General features: G+C 43.4%; 1 protein-coding gene across 2 annotated transcripts in view; it reads right to left on the bottom strand.

Moving 5' to 3' along the window:
* Positions 1-21,531, bottom strand: part of LHFPL3 (LHFPL tetraspan subfamily member 3) — a 263,477-nt gene that overhangs the window by 16,115 nt on the left and 225,831 nt on the right. The window contains exon 3 of one of the 2 annotated variants that reach the window (XM_074827839.1): positions 20,393-20,440. The exons of the other annotated variant lie outside the window; for it this stretch is intronic. Within the exon in view, the coding sequence (XP_074683940.1) occupies positions 20,424-20,440 (17 nt within the window). The 3' untranslated portion in view covers positions 20,393-20,423. The remainder of the gene's footprint in view (positions 1-20,392; positions 20,441-21,531) is intronic. 2 annotated transcript variants of the gene reach the window in all.

Consider the following 21,531-nt stretch of genomic DNA (forward strand, 5'->3'; position numbering starts at 1 on the left):
TGTTGAGCAGGGATTGTGTCTCATACAAGTTTAGGGGCCAGAAAAAAACACAGTGCTTCCGCAGTGAAACAGTGGCAGCTGCCAGTCTCCTGGCTTGAGCCTGTACGAGCAGACTTGTGTCATATCTTCACTTCTAAAGCACTTCCCTGTCTGTGACTGAAAAATTCTCACAGGTAAGTTACATTGTCCCTCCTAAAAGGAGCCCCTTCTAGTGTGGTGAGCACCCTTTCTAACTGTGTAACTGTGTGCTCTCAATGAAAAATTATCCAGGGCCAGAAGAGCCCCAGTGCAAGGACCCATTGGAGACTGACAGACATTCAGCCCTGAGATTAGGAGGTCTTGGAGTCTGCCATGGTCTCTGCTGCTGTTGAGGGGGAGATCCCCGCTCTCCATAACTCCCATGCCTGGGAAACTCACTGGCTCACAGGTGCCAAGCTGGGTCCCTGCTCCTGGTGGGATGAATGGTGCAGAGGAGCAGATGTGCTTTAGGCTATTTTATTGGAAGCTGAAGGACATATCTTCTGTGTGTCTTGGGATGGCTCTTCCATGATGCACAATGAAACTATTCCCAGGGAAGATCCAGCCCCAGGAGGGCTGAGAATCATAGGACAACTGCAAGCAAAAATACTGCCCCTTGTCTGAGGGAGGGGACTGCCAACATGGTCAGGTCTGACAGCAGGAATCCAGTGCAGCTTTGCTCCCAGGCATCATTTGCCACATTTGCCACGAGAACTGACACTTTCACAATACTTCACCCAGGAATTAAAACAAGCTGAGAAGACCAGCCCTTGTATCACAGCATCCCCATCAGTGATGGATGAAATGAAAAAAAGTCTACTGAAAGTATAGAACAAGTATTTGATGAACACTGGTTGATGTAGCACCTCTGTGCTTGGAAGATTATCTATTTTGCACTTATAAAAGTCAGTCTACTAAAAGACTTGAACCATCCCTGCAAATCTTGTCTCTGGTATTCACCATTGGGGCTACAATCTGAAAAGCATTCTCACAGCATTTAGGAAACATTATTTAGACAAACTGCGATGAAAAGCAATGCAATACTTGTTGGAAAAACATACTGTTAGAGTGTTGATTAGTGGTTCACTGTCCAGCTGGAAAGGCTACATTTATTAGAGTTTCATGGGTATTTGTCTTAGGTCTGACGTTAAAATACCTTCACTAACCACTTGGGTAGTGCAATAGAGGATCTCCAGTGGAACAGAGGATGTCCTCTTCCATTTGTAGACCACAGTTATCCAGGAGGGGCTGCAAGTGTGTTGTAGGACAGAAACAGTATTCAACACCTATAATGAATTAGAGAAATGGCCTGAAAAAATAGGACAAATCCAATAGTGGTATGTGCATGGGCAGAAAAAGGAGTTGAACAAAATATAAGTTAGGGACCAATTGACCACACGAGTCCATGGGGCCCTTCTGTTGTGAAAAAAGACAAATGCCCTACCAGGATGTGCAAGCAGGAAAATCTATCTGCAAAATGTGCAAAGCGATTCTACCAGCCTATTCAGCAAGGCCTTGGCTGCATGGTTTGGTTTTTGGCACTAGACTCTCTGTAAGAGAGAAGTGGACCTACTGGGTAAAGACAAGTGTGGAGAACAAGTGCGATCAGAAACCTTGGAAATCTTAATGTAAGAGAAAACATGGACAATTGAGCTGTTTAGTCTAGAGGAAAGGACACTTACTGGACATAACACTCTTAACTATGAAAAAAGCTGCTGCAAAAGGGAAGGGAATAAATCATTCTCTCTGGGGATGTGACAAGTAATGGGCTTAAAGTGCAGCCAGGGAAATTTCACTTTCACATTAGTAAAAGCCTGTCTAGGATAATGCTTGTTGGCCAGTGGATCAGCTGCCGAGAGAGGAGGAGTGGGAGCTGGCAATGCTGGGGGGCCCCACATCACTCCCCCCACCAAAATGCTTCCACTCCCTACAGCCAGGCATAGCTGGAGGCACATAAAGAAAATGGATTGCACCCACTGACATCCAACAGGGAGAAAGGAAAAGAAAAAGGTGCTGTCTCCACCTTACATCCCTTGCTCCTACAGGAGGTACGACAGCCCCTTGGGGATGCTGGACTGAAGAGGCTATTTGTAAGCTAGGGCTCAGGTGACAAGCAGTGACTTGCTGTTTGCAATTTCCCCAGTTGGAGGGACTAACTTCCATAGCGACATCACGCTTTCTCCCCAGATGACTTGCACAGAGGGCATTTCCACTGATCAGGGAAAGAAAGATTCCCCAGCCTTTATTTCTGTGCCAACTGTACTGTCTATTTTTAACAGCAAGCTGTCATTAGCATTTGTTTGCTAAAAATAAACATATTTCAAATGCAATTCATTACCTAGCACATTAGGGTAAAGGCAATTTATGCTTCAGTCAAGAAGAAATATTTTTAAGAGATAAATTGGTTCATGCAAATACCCATGGCTTGCACTCAGTGCACGTGGTACCAGCAGAGATGGTGCTCTGATTTCAGTCGATTGATGGGATAGATCACAAAATTCAGGAAGCTGTTGAGGAGCTTGGTGCAATGTTCTATTTGAACTTAATTAAAAACATGACCACAATTATGTAAAAGAATAAAAAAGAGATGGGGAGTGTTAGAAACAGTTCTCCCTTATAGCTGCAGCACAGCAGAATTATAACAAATGGGCAGACATGTTTTTTGGGAAGAGGATATCTTCATTACGTTGACCATAACGGCTTCCTAAAACCTAAACATTACTGCTTCTTGCTTGCAGACCAGGTGAATATTACAAGGGCATAATTCTGAATCAGAAAATGCCAGTGCATAAGGATTCTGAAGTGGGTTTAGATGAGCTGCTGAGCCAGGAGCTGGATGGTGATCTCTGGTGAACCTGTCCTTCATTAATCCCCTAGTCTTCTTTTGATTTTTTAAAAAATAATTTTAGCTTCCAAAATGTTTTGTGAAAATAAAGTATTTCAAGCAAAACTTGCTAGTTTTGATGGCACTTTTAGCGGGAGGATTTCTAGGGCATGCAGGGAATTACTGCTCTGAACCAAGGTTCACGAGTAGGAACTGAACCTGAGACTCACATGCCCCTCTCTCCTTCCCTTTATAATTCAGAACGAAAATACTGTACCATAAATAAATAACAAACCATAAAAAGATAGAATCGACGCAGAATCTTCAGGATATTTGGGAGAAAAGCAGAGCTTTTATTTCCAGCCAGTGCTACTGAGCAGATGCAGCAGGTCCTGCAAAATTGGGACAGTCTGATTCTACCCACTAGAGGGGAGTGCTGTACCTACGGTTACCGGCTCACTCACAGCAGTACTGGTAATTTCAAAATAAATGGCATTACTGAGAAAATTAATTAATGTTACTTGTAATATAATTTAAAACAATGTAAAATTGAAATATGCCAGACACCGTTGCTAAATGTTCAAAATGAAAAAATAGTAACTTCAGTTTAGGATCCTTCATTAAACAATATTTTGAAGTTCCCAGACTTTATTTTAAAAACGGTTAAAATCTACTAGTTTATCTGAAAAATGTGGAGTTTTTTTCTATATTGTTTTGCAATTCACAAATTTATGCAGTTATTTAAATTAAAACACAGTCTGTTTAACCTCAGAAACTTTATCTATAAAATGCTTCTGATGATTCACAGCAATTTGTGTTAAATCTGCAAAAGTCAACACCTTGCTGTCCCAAAATAGTTTGGTGGCAGGATCCTTAGCTAGTAGCAAACACCTGAAACAAAATGCAGAGAGGGAGGTAAGAGCCCAGGTATGTTTCCCACCTCGGATGTGCTGCTGGGGGAATGCCACAGCTGGTGGGATAAAGAAGGCTCTGAAAGTGGGAGGAAGGAAATCTCTGATTTCTTCTCATGGCCTCTTATCTACACAGTTTTGGCACTTTAGCACTTCCTTGTTGCCCGTTTCACCAGAAACATCCACTGAAGTAGCACAAGTTAAAGCACATCTGCAGTTACTGAGGTTTTAGATTCCAGGGATAGGGAATGTGTTAGCACTGGTGTCCACTGACAAGGGAGCTGGTTTTGGGATGGGTGGTCCCAAGACTTGGGTTTGAAGCTGGTTGCTCCTACTGCTAGGCTTTATTTTACAGAGATTTATTTGTGTCAGCTCTTAATGACCGACTAAGACAGCATTAGTGGGAGATGCCCTCCTCCTACTGTGATGCAGCCACATGTGGGGTGTGCTGCGATACATCCCCTGCCACAGTGGTGGTCCTGTGGGGGGACCTGATTGCACCCCTGCTCACTCTGGCACATATCTCTGGCAACTCCAACCTGTTGTTTCTTACTGGCCTTCTACTGCAAATCCTTAAACCATAATTCATATTTTCCACCTGCCAGTTCCCTGCTGTTTTCTTGACTCAGTGTCACAGACTCAGAAAACTGCGGAGATTGGCAGGGGCCTCTGGGGTATCTAGTCCTACTCCACTGCTCAGAGGAAGGTCAGCTACAGCAGGCTGCTCAGGGCTGTGTCCAGTCAGGTTTTCATTATCTCCAAGGATGGAGACTCCACCACCTCTCTGGGCAGCCTGTTCCAGTACTTGGCCATGCTCACCATAAAAAAGTTTTTACTTATGTTTAAATAGAATTTCCTGCATGTCAGTTTGTGCCTGTTGTGTCTTATGCTGTCCCTGAGCACCACCAAGAAGAGTCTGGTTCTGTCTTCTTTACTGGACCCACATCAGGTATTTATACACATTGATAAGGTCCCCCTTGAGCCTTCTCTATTCCCGGTTGAGCAACCTCAGCTCTCTCAGCTTTCTACCAAGGTCCTTTCCTACCAAGCTGCTTTCCAGCTGGGTGGCCCTCAGCATATACTGGTGCATGGGGATGTTCCACCCCAGATGCAGGACTTTGGGTTTCCCTATGCTGAACTTCATGAGGTTCCTGTCCACTCATTTCTCCAGCCTGTTGAGGTCCCTCTGGATAGGAGCACAACCCTCTGGTGCATCAACCACTTCTCCTAGGTTTTTATCTGTCACATCATCCAGCTGGACTTCACGCCACCGATCACAGCCCTTTAAGCCTGGCAGTTCAGCCAGTTTTCAGTCCACCTCACTGTCTATTTATCTAGCCCACACTTCATGAGTTTGTCTGTGAAGTTGTTATGGCAAACGCTGTCAAAAGCCCTGCTAAAGTCAAGATAAACAATGTCCACTGCTTTCCCCTAGACCACTGAGGCAGTCATGTCACCATACAAAGTTTTCAGGTTTGTCAGGTGTGATTTCCCCTTTGTAAATCCATGCTGACTACTTCCAATCATCTTCTCGTCCTTTGTATTTGGAACTGGTTTCCAGGATTGTTTGCTCCATCACCTCCCCAGGGACTGAGGTAACACTGCCATGTCTATTGCTCCCCACATCCTCTCTCTTGGCGATAGGAGTGACACTGAATGTCTTGTCTATGGTATGCCCAAACTGATTGAAATTTTTTAATGACTTTTTTTATTCAGTCACTGAATAGAAAAATAATTTCCATTGTCATCTTTCTTATTATGGGAATGGCAATCTTTTCAGGTGCCCTCCCAAGCAAGGGTTTTCCTTGATGGCTCCCTTCATCCCACAACACTTATTTTCCTGCTGTCCTCTTTTCAGGGAGTGTGACCAGGACACCAGCCCAGTGCAGGTGAATCACTGGGGTGTTTCCTCACACACTAGGCTGACTCCAGAGGACTGAACCTCTGCATTCAGCTGCTACAAGGAGGGAATGCAGCGGAAGCTGAGAGCAGCTCAGAGGATGGAGTGGGTAGTATGAAGATCTTTTAAAGCTGCCTTTTCTTCTCTCCCCCCTCTCCTAATTGATTCTTGATCCTGAAGAAACTCCTATGGGCCCAACTGAATGGCAGGGTCCTGCTGTCAGAAACCTCTCCTTCCTCCTTCTCCCTCCCTTATTTTATTTGCTTCCTCTGCAGGTGACAGGCACTTTTCTCTCATTATAAAGGTTTTCTCTTCCTATACCCATCACAAGTTTCAATATCTCCTCTGTCCTCTTCTGCTTTCCATTCTCTTCTTTTTTATTCCAAGAAGAGAAAAGGAGGGAGCACTGGCATCCCAATTATTTATATGTAAATATTTTCTCTACTTTTATCCTGATTTAGCAAAATTTGGAGTCCTGCAGGAGCAGGCAACAGAGTCCCTTCTATTCCCACTGCAGCTTTACTCCTGGCTAGCAAAGCAGTTTACAAGACTGATGGAAAACTGACATTCTTTTATCCCTGCTGCAAAACTTGTTTCATAATTATGTGCCCCATTCTAAAATGTATATGTGGCCTTAATCCTCCTAATATGTGGGGTTTAATATGTATAAAAAGTCTGCTGTGTACATCATCTCAGCACAGAATTTCAATTGCTAGAAAGGCTGAGACTGAATTAAAAAGGAAGCACTGTGCATGGCAATGAGCTCATTTTGACAGGCTGAATTAATTTTAAGTAATAAGGAAGTAATTTCCATCTCACTAAATGCCTGCGTTTTTCTGCAAAAATAAAACACTATAGTCAGAAAGATACTCTTGAGAAATGTCTCTCATAGACATAAGTAAACCAGATAGCAATTTAAAAAGTAAATAAGTCATAATTACAATAGTAAAAGGTAGTATTAAGTATCAATACACTTCAAGCCCAGCTGCTTTGATTGAGTTCTGCTTTATCTCATTAGCTTTATAATCAGAAAAATATCATCATCTGAAGATACATAGATTTCAGCACAGAGAAATACCTCCAGCAGTTATATATGGCTGTTGTAAGGATGCAGTCACAACTGCCTGATGCAAAAGAAAAGACCATGAGAAAAAAAAGACATGGGAAGATGCAGAGAAAGAGATTTCCTAAACCGTCACCACCACTGTTACTCACTGTCCCAAAACCTAGAGGCTTGAAAATGAAATGTTCTCTGGACGGTCATGTGGGGCACATGGCTTTCTTTTGTTGAAGCATGACCAGAAGAAGTGATGGTGCTTCCTGTGAGAATCAAGACATTATAATACTCATCAGGAGCTGAAAGGATGATGTGCAGCTCTCTCCTCTAGAAGGGAGGATTCACTTCTGTACCCCAGACCAGCCAGGAGAGTTTTCCCACCACCAGACTGGGAACACAACAGGGCACATGGCACTGCAGTGGCAGAGGTTTGCACTGGAGCCTCTGGGTCCACCCTTGGCACTAGACCATAGTTTGTTTAATGAATTATACACAGGTAGACCCTGGTAGATCCATGACCAGTGCTCCCATGCTCTGGGGAGGGCTGTAACCACCAGACACCCTCCACATCTGTCCTTGAATACTGAATTATTTTCTGCACAACATCAGCTGGGGGGTCTAGGTCATGGGTGTCTGTGTTTGTGTGCATTCCCCTCTTCTCTAGCATAGCCTCTGGGCTGGGGTGTAGGGCTCTGTCCCAGCATCTAGACAAAAAAAAAAACCCTTTTTATCCAACAGCGTGGTGGTTTGAACATCCACCCAGGAGCTGGGAGATTCTGGTTCAGCTCTAATCCTTGCAATAGCTGCTTGACTGCAAAGTCTTTTCTAAAATACAGCTTTCTTTGTCCTGTAAGTGAAACTGGGAGAAAGGGAATAAAAAAGCAAGATCAAGGATGACATTGTAGCCTGGTGACGGGAGCACTAAGCTGTTGAAAAGGTGATCTGACTTCCACTCTCTGCTCCCATTAATATTTAATAGTCATTAAATTAAAAGTCAAGGATGTGTAGGATTAACTACAGGTCAGCATTCTCATACTTATATCTGAATGAATGAGATAGTGTTAGTATGGATGGAAATAAGCTATTAGCAATGAGCACGGCCAGTGTGTCAGTCACAGGCATGAATTTAAATGATTTAAACACTGTCCCTGAGAAATCAAAACAATGAAATGGCTACTCCAGTACAGAGACCTGCACAAACCCGGCACCAGTGCTGAAACCTCCTCCAGCACTGATGCTCAGTGAGATCTGAAACTGTTTGGCAAACACCAGCCCTTTCTCTCTGTGGATTTGCTCAAGGGACTTGCGAGAGACTGACACTGCTGATCACTGAGAAAACAGCCGTAAACAGCTTTCCATGCACTCAAAAGCAGTGACCACAAAACAGCAGCCTTTGAAGGATGCTGTAACTGAGCCACCTGCATGGCCAGGAAAGAAGGCAAGGGCCTTGTACAGGAGGATGCTGGGATCCTGCTACACCGAGCTGTCAGGCTCATTTTTAGTTTGCAGAGTTTGAGTGGCTGTTGGCCAGAGCCTCAGGTGTGTCCTCCCGCTCCCCTCTGGCCCAGCCCTGCCACTGAGGGATGGAAGAGCCACAGCCCAGCTTCTCCTCCACTGTGGTTCCTGTTTCGGGTGTAACTTGGGAATGTCACTGATTGCAGCTGTTAGTGCAAGATTTCCTTGTCCTTTCCATGCTCATTAAAATGAAAAGCAGTCTAATCCCAAGCAATCTTTCCATGTTTGGAAGAACCACATGTGAAGACTCTGATGGGCAGCTTGTCTCCACATCCCTCAATGGAGAGAGGTGGGCTTGTTTGCCATCCTCCCTTGCACAGGGGGGGGCTTCCCACCAGCCCTGCAGTTTCCCTGTGCTGATGAGCAGAGAGGAGGAGGGTGGTCCTCCACGGAGGGATGCCTGCTGGATTTGACCAGACAGGCTCAGATCTCAAGTAGCTTCTTTTCCCACAGTTGCTAAGAAACCAAAACAGTAATCTCAGCTGCCGAAACAACTGTTTAGTACATTTTTTCCTTCATTTGTCTCATTCTGGTTAACAACAGCTTTAAGGTTCTCAGGGCTTTCCCTGTGCTCTTCATGGTGAAGAGCTGGGCAAGCACAATGCTGGGGAAGAGAGTTTGTCCTCAGTAGCTTTTGCAGAAGGGCTCCAATTGCACAGGTTGTTTCCATATGTGGCCATCAGGAAGTTCCCTACCTGAAACTGTCTGCAGGGGTCTTGGAGACACTTACTCAAAGGTGTCATTCAAGAGCTGTTTCAGCTGCCCCTGGAGAGCCAGACAGCCAGACAGCCACTGAAGAACAAAACCCCACACAAGGTTATACCTGCTGGGAACATCATCCAGGAGAAAACTGCCACCCACATTTAGCTGCAATAACAGAAAAAAAAAAAAAAAGAGAAAATAGACTTGGGCAAAGGGCAGGGAGCTGATCCCTGGTCATGGCAGAGGCAGGTTTCCACATCCACTTTGTGTAGTAGTAGCACAAGGCTTTTGCCTCTGGTTGAACAGGGCTGGAAGGCTGATAAAAAACCTTGGGGAATAATCTTCCCTGCATAAATGACTCTGGTAACTTCACTTCTTTATTTCTCTGTCATGTAAGGATTTTTCAAAGTTCAGCTGCATGTTCACAATTAATAATAGGTCCAACTCAGCAGAGACTTGCAGTGTCTTGGAAATGTCACCTATCAAGATACACAAATAAAACTAAAACAATGTAAAAATATTAACTACTCTGTGTGTTTGCTAACAGTGCTGTGCTGACTGTGAGGGCTGGATTGCTGTTCCCAGCACAACGCCTGTAAATTCTGCCAGTTCCCCGGCAGGCTTGGGTTGTTTTTATTAAGTGGTTACGTGTTGTGCTTCCCTCATGCGAAACCTTCTGTTTTCTGATGGAGCTGTGGCTCTGAAAGAAAGTTAACAACCTTTTCTCCTGCAGCCTTGGTGGAAACCGGTTGTTTTATCAGCTTATATATTTTGTAACTCTGGCAAATAAATCTGGGTGTTGAGAATGTTTAGTGAAACTGAGATCTCTACTGCAGAAGAAAGAAGTGACACAGTGCTGGGAGCAACAGTCGCCTGGGCTGAGCTTTTGCACTAAGGATGTTCTGCTGAGCCAGTGCTCCTGGGAGCTCCTGCTCTGCCATAGGGTGGTCTGACAAGGTGTTACTGTAATGGTATAAATACTGTAATGAGATAAATACAGGGTGGGTGGGAGCATGAGGGCATGCGAAGGGCCAGATCCACGGCAGCCAGAGAAGCCAGGGTGGCAGTGCTCCCCAGGGAACAGGCATTCCCCAGGCAGTTGGGAAAACACAGTTCTCCCTTTGTATGTGTAAGGTCAGACCAGAGGTCCACTCAGTCCATATCTTTTTTCTGGCAGCAGCCAGCAGTGGATGCCTAGGGCAGAGCAGAAGGACAGGGAAAGCCATAGGGATGTTCCCCCAGAATATTGTACCATCCTCCAACAATTTGCAGTGCAGGGACTTCAGGAGCCCTATCGGCATTGTTGCATGTGAGGATCTTGCAAGTCTTTCTTCCACAAATATATCCAGCTGTTTTGTGAACCCTTTTAGCATGTACAGTCTCAGAGGGGGAACCATGGGCAAGTGAAGTCCAGGTCACACAGGACATTGTTGCCTGCCTGGCCCGAACCCACAGCCCAAGGCACCGTGTCAACCACTAAACCACCTTCCTCTCCTGAGGGTGAATCACCATTGATCTCACTTCTAATTCCCCAGCAGACGACATTCACCCAGGCATTATTTTTCAAGTGGTGTGTGTGGCTTCAGATTTAAAAGGGAGAAAAGGCTGGTCCCTCCATCCCAATAGCACGGTTTACAGTGATCTTGTGTGTGCCTCATGCTAAAGCAGAGAGGAAGACTTTCTGCCGATCATGGAAACATTTTGCTGAACCTTCTGGTATTATCACTGATGGTGAGTAAAAATAGGAACATGAGGATTTCTGATTAGCTGGGTAAATGGCCAAGTTACCTAATTGGGTTCCTCTAGACAGCTGCTATCCTTAGCAAGAAACATGACTGTATTATTCTATAATGGCACAGTGTCTAGCAAATCCTGCCAAAGGAATATATGGTCCCTGTTTTTTTGTTCCTCTGAGCAAAATATTAATGTTTTTTCCAAGATGTTTCTATCAGACGATGTTTAAAAACATATTTGACTGACTGAGTTTACTGTTCCTGAAAAGAGGCTGGAATAAGTCTTCAGGATGCTGTAATTAGAAAAGCAGCTCCTATCCCAACACGTAGTAAGAGGAGACTGTGAAACCCTGCACATCACTAGGATGAAGTGTATTCAGCCAACTTGGATGATTTTTTGTGTAAAATTTTCTATGTGGGAAGTGACATTGGCTATTTACTGCACCAGTATGAATCCCCAGGCCAACACTGGCAAGTTACTACCTGGTTCACAGGCTTTTCAAGGGAGTCTGAGTGCAAACTGTGCTTTTGTTCACGCGGGTAGTCTATAAATACTGCCTGTTGGCTTTCATACAACATGCTCATCAAAGGTTATGTGAAGGAGGCAGTTTTTGTAGAACTCAGTAAACTTTACCACTGTCAGTGATAGAGTTGCCTTTAAAGCTGATGAAAAGCTGTACGCTTTTATAAGTCTCTGGACCAAGATCATGGAGAGACATTTATTATTAGGGGCATGTAAACTACAAATTAATTAAATTCTAAGCATGTGAATGAAGCATCATAATATTTTATACAAACTATAATTAATTAGACATAAAATGTACAAGCAATGCAGTTAAGTTGCGACTTGCACATATTTTGCAACATTATTGAAAACCTTTTACAAATGACTTGACAATCTTTGCTGCAGGATACAATGTCCATCATGGCTGACACTGGCAAAATGGAATTAGCTCTTTCAAACCTTCTTATTTTGGATGTAATTTTTATAGCATCTTCATATTTTAAAAAAAAAGGAGCTCAAATATCCAGGCTCTAAAAACTTAACCCTTTAAGTCTAGTGCAGGGCACACAAAATCACCAGCCATCTTACAAATACTCGGTCACAGACTTGAACTAATTACTCTTGTGCATGCTTTCTTAAATCATCAGTATAAAATAGCTGTATGTTTTTTTGTTTATTAACTTTGATATGTAATTGAGAAGTCTATTCACCACTCTACAGTGATCTACTTAATTACAACTAATTCTTGTTATCTAGAAATCTTTGTGGCAGCTCTGATCTTTCTAATCTGTTATGAACGTTGTCTTTAAGGAAACTGAAAATGCATGTATTAATTGCAAACAACTTCAGAGGCAGCTGCTGTCAGGCAAATAATTTTTTGTAAATCAGAGAGCTGAAATAAGCTGCTCAGGGAAATTGTGTGGGTTATGGTAAATATTTTTAAGCCTCATATCCAGCTCAAGCATCATATACAAGGTAGAGGTGAATGAATGTCTCTGGATGACAGGCAATATGCTAAACTCTGCTCAATAGAGTCTACTCAGACAGTATCTTGTGGTCACACTGTCACTTTGCTTTACTTTTTCCCCTGGGAAAAAAAAAATAATTCTGGACATAGGCAGCCTGAGACACTTTCTCTATCCAAATCTCATTCATAAATTCCTTTTCACTTTCCAGAGGGATCTTCTCCTCAATGTAATTTTAATGTAATAACAGGTCTTTTATAGGCATTTAAAATACATTCCATTCCTAATAATTTAGAATGGAGGTAGGAAACACGCAGCAGCTGCGACTCCCCCCAGAAAAGTATGTTTTCAACTTTGGATGAGTTGTAGGTCCCCTGCTATAAAAACAAATGGCAGATGAAGACTCACTGGTTTACTTTGAGGTAAATTTAAGCAAGGCTAACAGGCAGGAGCATGGCATTGATTCCTCCTCCAGCTGCCTCACACATAGTTTGTGTCCGCAGAGGACTATAGAGCAAAAGAGTTATTGCATGTGTCTCATCAAAGGCGATACCTCAACACCAGAGACAGGAGTAGGTGGGAGACCAAAGTATGACTTGAAAATAGCACAGATAAGCCTGATTTCCTGAAAATGGCTCAAACCTATGGAAAACTTGAAGATTGGTATGGTTTGAAAGTCTCTTTGGTGGCACTGTGGGAGGAAGTTTTGTGTTGCAGGAGGCCTGAGATGGGAGAAGGAGGAACCATGAAGAGGAAAGGTCTGGAGAAAAGGAGGAGATAAGCAGGAAAAACCATAGGAGTAGTTTTATAGGAACTTCTGAAAGGTTGGGCCATGAACTTGACAAAGAGGATGAAGGTGAATCAGTAAAAGGATTTAGTGTGGTTTGCTAAGGAATTGAAGCAAGGAATCGATTTTAGCTGTGACATTTTGAGGGAAGGCAAGGTGAGCATCAAGAGGGCCAGAACAGAGAAGGTTGCGGAGACTGAGGGTGAAGCTATCAGGGCCTTACTGTGGGAACAAATAATAATCATAATAGATATTTTTCAAGGATGCTCTTGAGAGAATGTCAGCAGGATTAAATGACAGCATCAGTCTGGGGAGAAGAGGGAAGATGGTGATAATGTTGAATATAACGCTGAGGATGTGTGCTGCCTGGATGCAGAAGCTAATAGGTTTCCCAACTACAATCAAACAGGGTAGGCATGTGAGGTAAGATAAGGGGGTCAGTTTTAGCTATAGTTGTATAGTTAAATGAAACCATCTGGCCTTACTGTTCTGGAGAGTGGAGACCTGTCTATTGAAGACGGAGAGAGATATTTTAAAAAAACAGAACAGACAAAGATGGAGACTCCAGGGGAACAAAGAAAGTTTCCAGAAGTTGACATTCTTAAGGAGGAGGATTTAGGAAGAGCATGGACAACAGCTGCATCAAAACAGGTAAGGGAAGAAAAGCACAAAATAGACTCTGGCAGTATGAAGGACAGAGATGAGGGATGCAGGGAGAAGGCAAGGTTGTCTGAAAAGCTATCCAACATCCCGATTTTTAACCTGGTGCAGCCCCCCATGTTACACATGCTCTTGCTGTGTTCAGAAATGATGCCTGGGCAGCATTTGAGGATACTTTGGATATTTGCCCCAAAAGTTTAGCAGGTTGGAGGTACACATGCACAGATCCATCCACTGTGTGATGCATGCTCACTTGGTCCAACCTGTATCGCACACCGATCCCATGAGTATGTGCTTGGGATGTGTCAAGACTCGGAGGTCACAGTGCCCATGAACATGCCCATATCCAGGAGTAACACCCCCCTCTTCTGCTGTCCTAACAAGTGACCCTTTCCCACATATCTGTGCAGAAGCAAACAAGGGATTATGTGCTGGATGTTGGACATACCATTTGATTGTATGTGTCTATGCACATCTGATCTCAACCAGGGACCATCTGACACACTGATTTTTGGGTGGTTGGGTTTGTCATGTCCTTGAGTCAGGCATCTACAGTCTGTCCTACAGAGATTATTTGATATTCAGCCAGAGGTGAGCACACTTCCCACAGAGATACGCTATTGATAGGGAGATGTAATGACTTAGATGAAATCATTACTTATCCTTCCAGTAAGTTGTGTCCTGATTTAGTAACATATTCCATTTGAAGACCATATTGTCTCTGGTGAGTCTGCTTTACAACAGCAGTGCAAACAAATTAAACAAAGTTTTGATATGCTTTTATCAAAGATTTGTCCCTAGTGTCCTTTGATTTACTTCTTGAGATCTCCTCTGGCACGAACTGGATGGAAGCAATATTTTCTCCCCCTCAAAGTTGATCTGAGCTCAAGCACCTCTGAGAATATATGAGCTCTGCCTTCAGAGCTGGCTTCAGGCATTCTGGAGAATGACTGCCCTCCCCTTAATATATAACAGGCTGAAGATAGCTGTGTGTCTTCATTTCAGTGAAACTGCTTTTTTTCTGCATTTCCTTGGCATCCAGATGGTGGTGCTCTGTGTGTCCTGAGCCAATACCAAAATGAAAAAAAAACTGCTGCCTTTTCTTTCTGATTGACAAGGGGAGCTACAGAGGTATACGCTCTCCTTGCCTTTAACCACCCTTCTCTCTCTAGTGAAGGATTGAAATTAATGACAGATCTCATTTGCCAGCAGGGAAAGATTCTTGCATTTTGCAATTTTTGTAATTGCGTCACAGAGGTTAGAGATGGGAATAACCTATTAATTACCCTTTACACCACTCCAAGTCTGCTGAAGATGGTTTTCTACAGCAGGAGGTATGGTTTCCAGTGCACATTTTGATATGAAACAGAAGTCTGGAATGGAAAAAGAACGGGTTTCACAGGCACCACTGTAGAGTCTTTTTTGTATCTAGTCTTTCAGAGGATCATTTTCTGTTGAAAATACTGTGATTAAGAAGATGAGTACTTGAGGTATCATGGTGCTATCATGGCTGTCAATAGGACTACAAAAGGGAAATATATCTTAAGAGATAAGAAAATGGTCTTAAAGATGGACATGTTGAACGACTGGAAAATCCAAAATAGCCATTCATCAGGAAGACAGGTAAAGCAGTGTGTGCAACAGCATCAGCCAGTTCTAGCTCAACTCATGTATACTAACTGCCAGGTTAATACATTGCCAGGTTGTAAGATGCTACTGGTCTGTCTAGGTTTCTGTCTGTTAAATTCTTCAGATAGCCTGAATGCAGAGAACAGGTATCACCTGCTGCCATTATAAAGGAAGCCAATGATATATAGCAAATGCAACCTTTAAGACTGCAAATAACTTCTGATCCTTTGGCTATGTTTGATGCGTGGTTCAGCCCTGGTTCCCAAGCACTGTGGTTCCCATGGTGACTGACAGCATCCACCTGACACGAGTCCCTGTGGTAGGGGAGGCTTTGGGGTTGCAGACACCAGCACAGCCAGAATGCATGGGGTTCAGACACAAGGCCAGTCAAGCTGTCTTCCACAGCGAGCATGGGAGAGGGACTCCGTTCCTGTCCATGAACAACCTCAAGATCTTCATGGTCTCCCTGGAGGCTGTTGCCCATAGGAAAATCTTGGCATTTTGGGGACTCATGATGTAGAAAGGTTGGCCAGCCCTGATGAAGGATTATAACTGTGCTCTATTGAGGGAAAGAAAGCTTGAGGTTGGCTGAGCTTTTCAATGTCTTTGATAAAGATCCTACAATTTTCACACCTTAAGAAGCTGGGATAGTTTTTGGGTAAGGGAGACATTGGTATTCTACTGGGCAGATTTCATTCTCCCAGCTGTCCCACGGGCTTTCAGGAGCAAGTCAGTCCGTGGCCCTCAGCCAGCAAAGCACTTAGATGGCAGCACACCTCTCAGTCCACGGATCATCTTGCTGAATTTGTTAGGGATCCTTATACACTTCCAGGAAACAATGTGCTTTGCTGGGCTGGGTCCAGCATCTTTCATGTCCCCCTTTGCGTAAAGCTCTTTCACATCCCTTGAAGCCATATTAATATGCTGGATGGGCTTATGCACACTGACCAGCACTGCACTGCTTGCTTGAGTCATAACCACACTTTCAAAAATGAATGACTAGAGTATGCTTTTGCTTAAATTTTAAAAGCACCATTCTTTTTGGGTTGAAAGCAATATGAGCACCAGGAAAAAGGAGAGCTGTGTCTACACACCGTTCCGGTGATAAACACATGTACTCTTGTTTACTCCCTAAATAATAAGACTTTGAGCTCAAAGTTGGCAGTGCTGGAGGGGATCAGCACATGACTGAAAACAGCAGGTGGAAGCAGAGGAAGATATGGTGTATTACCCTTTTTGTTATGGATGGATCCCAGAGCCCCAGTGGTGGCACTGCAACAGCAACTTGAGTGATCATGACAAGATGGGTCAAGTGGAAATGTTGGGATAGAAGACCTTGTGGAGAAGACAGAGACCACCATAAATATCTAGCAGCAATGGACTGCCAGGGATTAGGGCATGAGACAAGAAATGTCCTGATGAGGGCACACCTAGCTCTGTGGTGCAGAGAATATCTAAACACAGGGAACAAAGGAAACTGAGCAGTAGGCAAGTGAGCTGGACAGTGATAATTTCAGAGAGCACTGGCTTTTGCTTAATGCTGCTGTTGGGCAGATGAAGGGGCAGGCAGCAGCAGTGTTGACAGATTCATGGCCACCCAGCATCACTGTGAGGAGGTATGTCCCTGCCTGGGAAGCACAGAGGGTGTCATGGTAAATCCCAAAGCATGTGGTCCTATTACTGAAAGACTTCAGAGAGACGCCACCTGGGAGAGCTGTTGGAAAGCAGTCTCCTAATCTGACATGGTCAGAGACGTGTGTGGCTGAAGGTTGAATGAAATTGTAGGAAACCATTTTGATCAATGATGGCAGTCTGTGAATAATTTTCTGAGGATTTAACCTTCATGTGAGGGATAAAGCTGTGCTGTAGGTCATTAGAAAAACTATTCCTGTCATTTGCTCAGAATGACATTACTGGAGAAGGTAACTGTGTCACAGGATTTGGTGAAGGATGGATGCTCTGAAGCTGAGAGAGGAAGCCAGCCAAGACAACAGGGTTTGCAGAGGAACACATGAGAGCATGATTCAGTGGGCCATGATGGCTGGCTCTGTTGGACGCTGCTGGAGTTGGCTGAGTATGTAATATTGGCCTGTTCTTACAGAAGCAGTGTGTGGTGGACTTACTTACACTCTTGTGCATGTGTGTGCAAGACGGATATGCTGACATTCAACAGTTGGCAGTGGTTTTTCAGGTCTGTTGTTTCTTACCGGCGAATTTGTGTCCTGGTGTCAGCCACTTATACGTGTGCACAATTTAGAAGGGTGATTAAATTTTGTGGCTGAGGCTGTTAACATCATTTAAAATAACAGAATCATATGAAAACACAGCAGGAGAGAACTTCAGGAGGTCATGCAGAGTATTCCTTGTCCCAGGGTAGGCTAATTGCATTGGTGTCACTTCCGATGTATGTGAATAATTTGTTCCTAAGGCTCTCCAACACTGGAAGCTCACAGTGCCCTTAGGGAATTGTTTCCTTTGCTTCACTCTACCCACTGCTGAAAAGGCTGTGGGATTTTTGTTCATCATATCTGATCTGAATATTTCTTCCTGGAATTTAAAACATGGTTGCAGGTGCTATTATCCATATATGGGCACTGATAAACCAAAAATGCTCACTCTCATTTATGGACTTCTCCCTCACACTTGTAAAATAAGAGAACTGAGTTGGAGACATTCCTGCCATGCAAGGGAAATCAGTGGGGAAACCAGGCTTCTTCCAGTGGCACTGGGCTGACACAGAAACCAGAGGTAGCTGAGTAAGGAGACCAGCATGGAACACCCAGATTATACAAATGAATAGGCTGAAACATTGCATGGCTCAGCAGTTCTCTGCCAGACATGTGTGTCTGAGAGATGGCCAGTTGCAGCAATCTTGTAACAGGGGTCAGAGAGTTGAGAGGAGGAAGTCAGTAACCAGAGGAATTAGCCCAATTCAGGGAATCTGAACTTTGGACTTAAGAGTATTTTAGGGAAAGAAAATGTGAGCAAAAATGCTTAATTGGGTGCTTTGGGAGGATGGACTATTTCTTGTCACAGTGGCACTGTGCAGCAAAACTCAATGGCAAGTTCAGGGTCCTTAAGTGGTGCTAGGGACAGATCTGTGAGTTGGCTCCTACCAAAAATGGTCTTTGGGACGTCCATTTACTATGCACAACAACTGTGGGTAGATGGTGGCCATCATTTTGTTTTGCTGTGCAGGATGGGGGAAGGCATGTCTCCTGCAAGTGAGGGGAGGTGATGGGAGGTTGTGGGGTGACCCAGATCTGCTTGTGTGTCATGGCTCCAGCTTCCCTGAGGAGGCACATTTCTTGGGGAGTGAAGGGGCTGAGCTGAAGAAACAGCACAGTGGCTTTTTGGCAGGCGGGAACAGAGATCAGGGCCTTGGTTGAGTCTCAGAGGCTCTGACTGCTGGTGGGAACTCACCAAGGAGAAGGAGGCAGGGAAATCACAAATCGGTTATTGACTCCCTTTCTTTTCTGCAACCCATCCCCAGCACTAACCACATTTGAAAATACAGCTTCCAGGCTTCTTTTGCAATGGTTTCAAAAAACAATCTTACCTCTATAGAGACTTATTTTGCCAGCCCTATTTTTCCCTAGCTTTGAGTTTGCCATTGACATTAATTAGGACTTCCTTAGCCTCGTTAGCCTGGTGTTTTCCTTTGTTACTGAGAACAGTGAAGGTGACCTTGCTCACCAGGTGGATTTTCTGAGCTCTGACAGTCTAATCATTAATGTCTTAGGAGCAGAGGTAGGGATCTTACATGGGAAACTTGAGAAGAGCTATAAAAACATCACAGAGACAGCTGTCAAATGTCAGCTGGCATAGCTCCAATAATTCAAAAGTAGATATGTTTCTAATAAGTCATACTGTTCTCACACAACACATGCTGTAACTGCACACACATTACACATATTGGGTGCAATGGGTGAAGTGATATTTTTGTTGCATGATAAGAAAATACCACAAATACCTACATGTGTAGCTCTGTTGCAAGTGGCTGAACTGGGCATACTGAGAGTAATAACCAAAATCTGATAATCTCCATTTTATTATCCAGAAAAATGGAACAGTGGCAAGCGTATTGATCTCTGGCGATCTGGTTTCAAATGATAGCTCACAGCATAGAGAAAGTTATTTTGGTGGCTTCACTCTACTCCCCACCTGTACAGTCATGAAACTGTAGAATCATTGACAACTCTAAGTAGGAAGGGACTTCTAGAGGTCATGTATTCCAATTCCCTGCTCAAAGCAGGTCCAACCAGAGCAGGCTGCTCAGGGTCATATCCAGTCAAGTTGTGAATATCTCCAAGGACAGAGATGACACTACCTCTCTGGACAACCTGGTCAGTATTTGACCATCCTCATTACAAAAAACCACAGCATGCTTAAAATATGAGCGGCAATCCCAGGTGAACAGAAACCTAGGCATGGAATAATTGAGTTCTGCCTCTTAATACCAGGCAGCATCAGAAGACCTGTGTGGGTAAGTGTGTTTCAAGATGCTGTGATTGGTCTCACCTTCATAAGCATTACATACACTAAGATTAAAAGAAGTATATAAACACAGAAGAACATATTTGCCCATAGTGGTCTTTTTTTAACAGAGTACTGTGAAGACATAAAATTTTTAATTCCAGTGTGTCATCTATCACACGAAGTAAGAGTTTGACAACAGAAGAGCCGTCATGAAGCATTCACATTGCAAAGGCACAGATGTGGGTAGCAGAGCCGTACGCAGCAGCCAGCTGCACTAGTACCAGGCTTGACTTCTAGAAATGGCAAACTGGGAGCTGCTGCTTCCCACCGGCAAGCACAGAAGTGTTGATACCGTTTCTGACCCATTTGAATTGCATACTTCAACATTTCTGCAGTGAATTTCTAAACAGCTGTATCCAATGGGGCCCTGATCCTTGTAGGTACTTCTGAATGTTACTTAAGAATAACATACACAGCTTGCAGATTTGCCACTAGCAGCTGCCACAAGCTACTGAAAAAGGTGGATTATTAAGACTATGCAAAACCAAAGCTGGGAATATAAATACCAGGCGAAACGCTTACATGTTGCTGAACATGCTGCCTAACATCAGCCACAGGAGACAACAGCAGAAAGCCATGCAACGTATTTTGGCAGAAGCACGCAAACATTTCACAGCTTGTCCCCTGGATGCCATGCTCACACTTACATTAGTCTGTGTCATACTACCTTAACTTGTTTTAAGCATTTCCATCGTCTGTGAGGTAGGAAGGGAAAAACAGAATAGTTAAGGTATAATCAAATGAGATCTTGCACATCGTAGTATAATTTGTAAACAATCTCATTATTGGCTGTAGTGTGGAGGGTGTGAATGGTTCAGGCTTCTGTCTCAATTCATCCAGACAGGGAAATTTCTGAAAGCCAAGTGAGTGGTTCAATGGGTTACTAAGGAGGTAGATGAAAAAACTAAGATTAACAGAGGAGAAATAGTGACGGAACATAAACAAACATTAAAAAGTGAAGAATTTTTGTGTCTTACTGCATTTTTTGGCTGTCATGACAGAATCAAAACTCCCAGTAACATCTGTTGATCAGTGGACAATTTTAAACACTATGTTAATCTGGATATTTCAAAAATACCTGAATAAAGATGTAAAATTAAAAACCAAACAACAACAAATCAGAACAATGAACTAGATCAAAGATAAAACTACATCAGTTATCACCTCAGTATGTACAGATCTACAGAAGTCTTTCTTCTAGATGAGAAATTACAGTAATAACATAAAAATAATACATCTAGAACTTGTTGATACATTGCTCAACACTTTTGATTATACTTCCAAAATCATAGGTACCATTTGAAAGACCCAACCTACCAAATCCTTATACACACAAACTCTCCTAATGGCTTAGATTTTAAGGGCAGCCATGCATTGCGTTTTTAATTATGCACCCACAGAGACCTGCTCTGGTGAGATCTTGCGCCCATGATGCCCTGAGAAAACCCAGGGGAACCTAAAGATACTTTGGATCTCAAAGGACTGTATCTTTCATCACCTACTCCTATAATTTATCATGAATTTACAGTACTTTGCATAAGTCTATAAACCTTTTGTGTCTGATGAGGAGATACTAAAAGTCACCTGCAAGCTGAAGGATTTGTATCAAGAAAAAATGTGTACTTGCACATCTATATATTATACTGCTGAACAGCTAAAACTCCGTAACAAGCATGGAAGAAACAAGAGTCTCTCCTGAGGCAGTGGCAGAGTAATCAGTTGGACTCAACTTTTGCTATTTGAGAGAAGCCTCAAAGGAGATGTTAAAATAGATAGAATTTGAGAC

The sequence above is a fragment of the Strix aluco genome, chromosome 5, assembly GCF_031877795.1.
Source record: "Strix aluco isolate bStrAlu1 chromosome 5, bStrAlu1.hap1, whole genome shotgun sequence".
Lineage (NCBI taxonomy): Eukaryota > Metazoa > Chordata > Aves > Strigiformes > Strigidae > Strix > Strix aluco.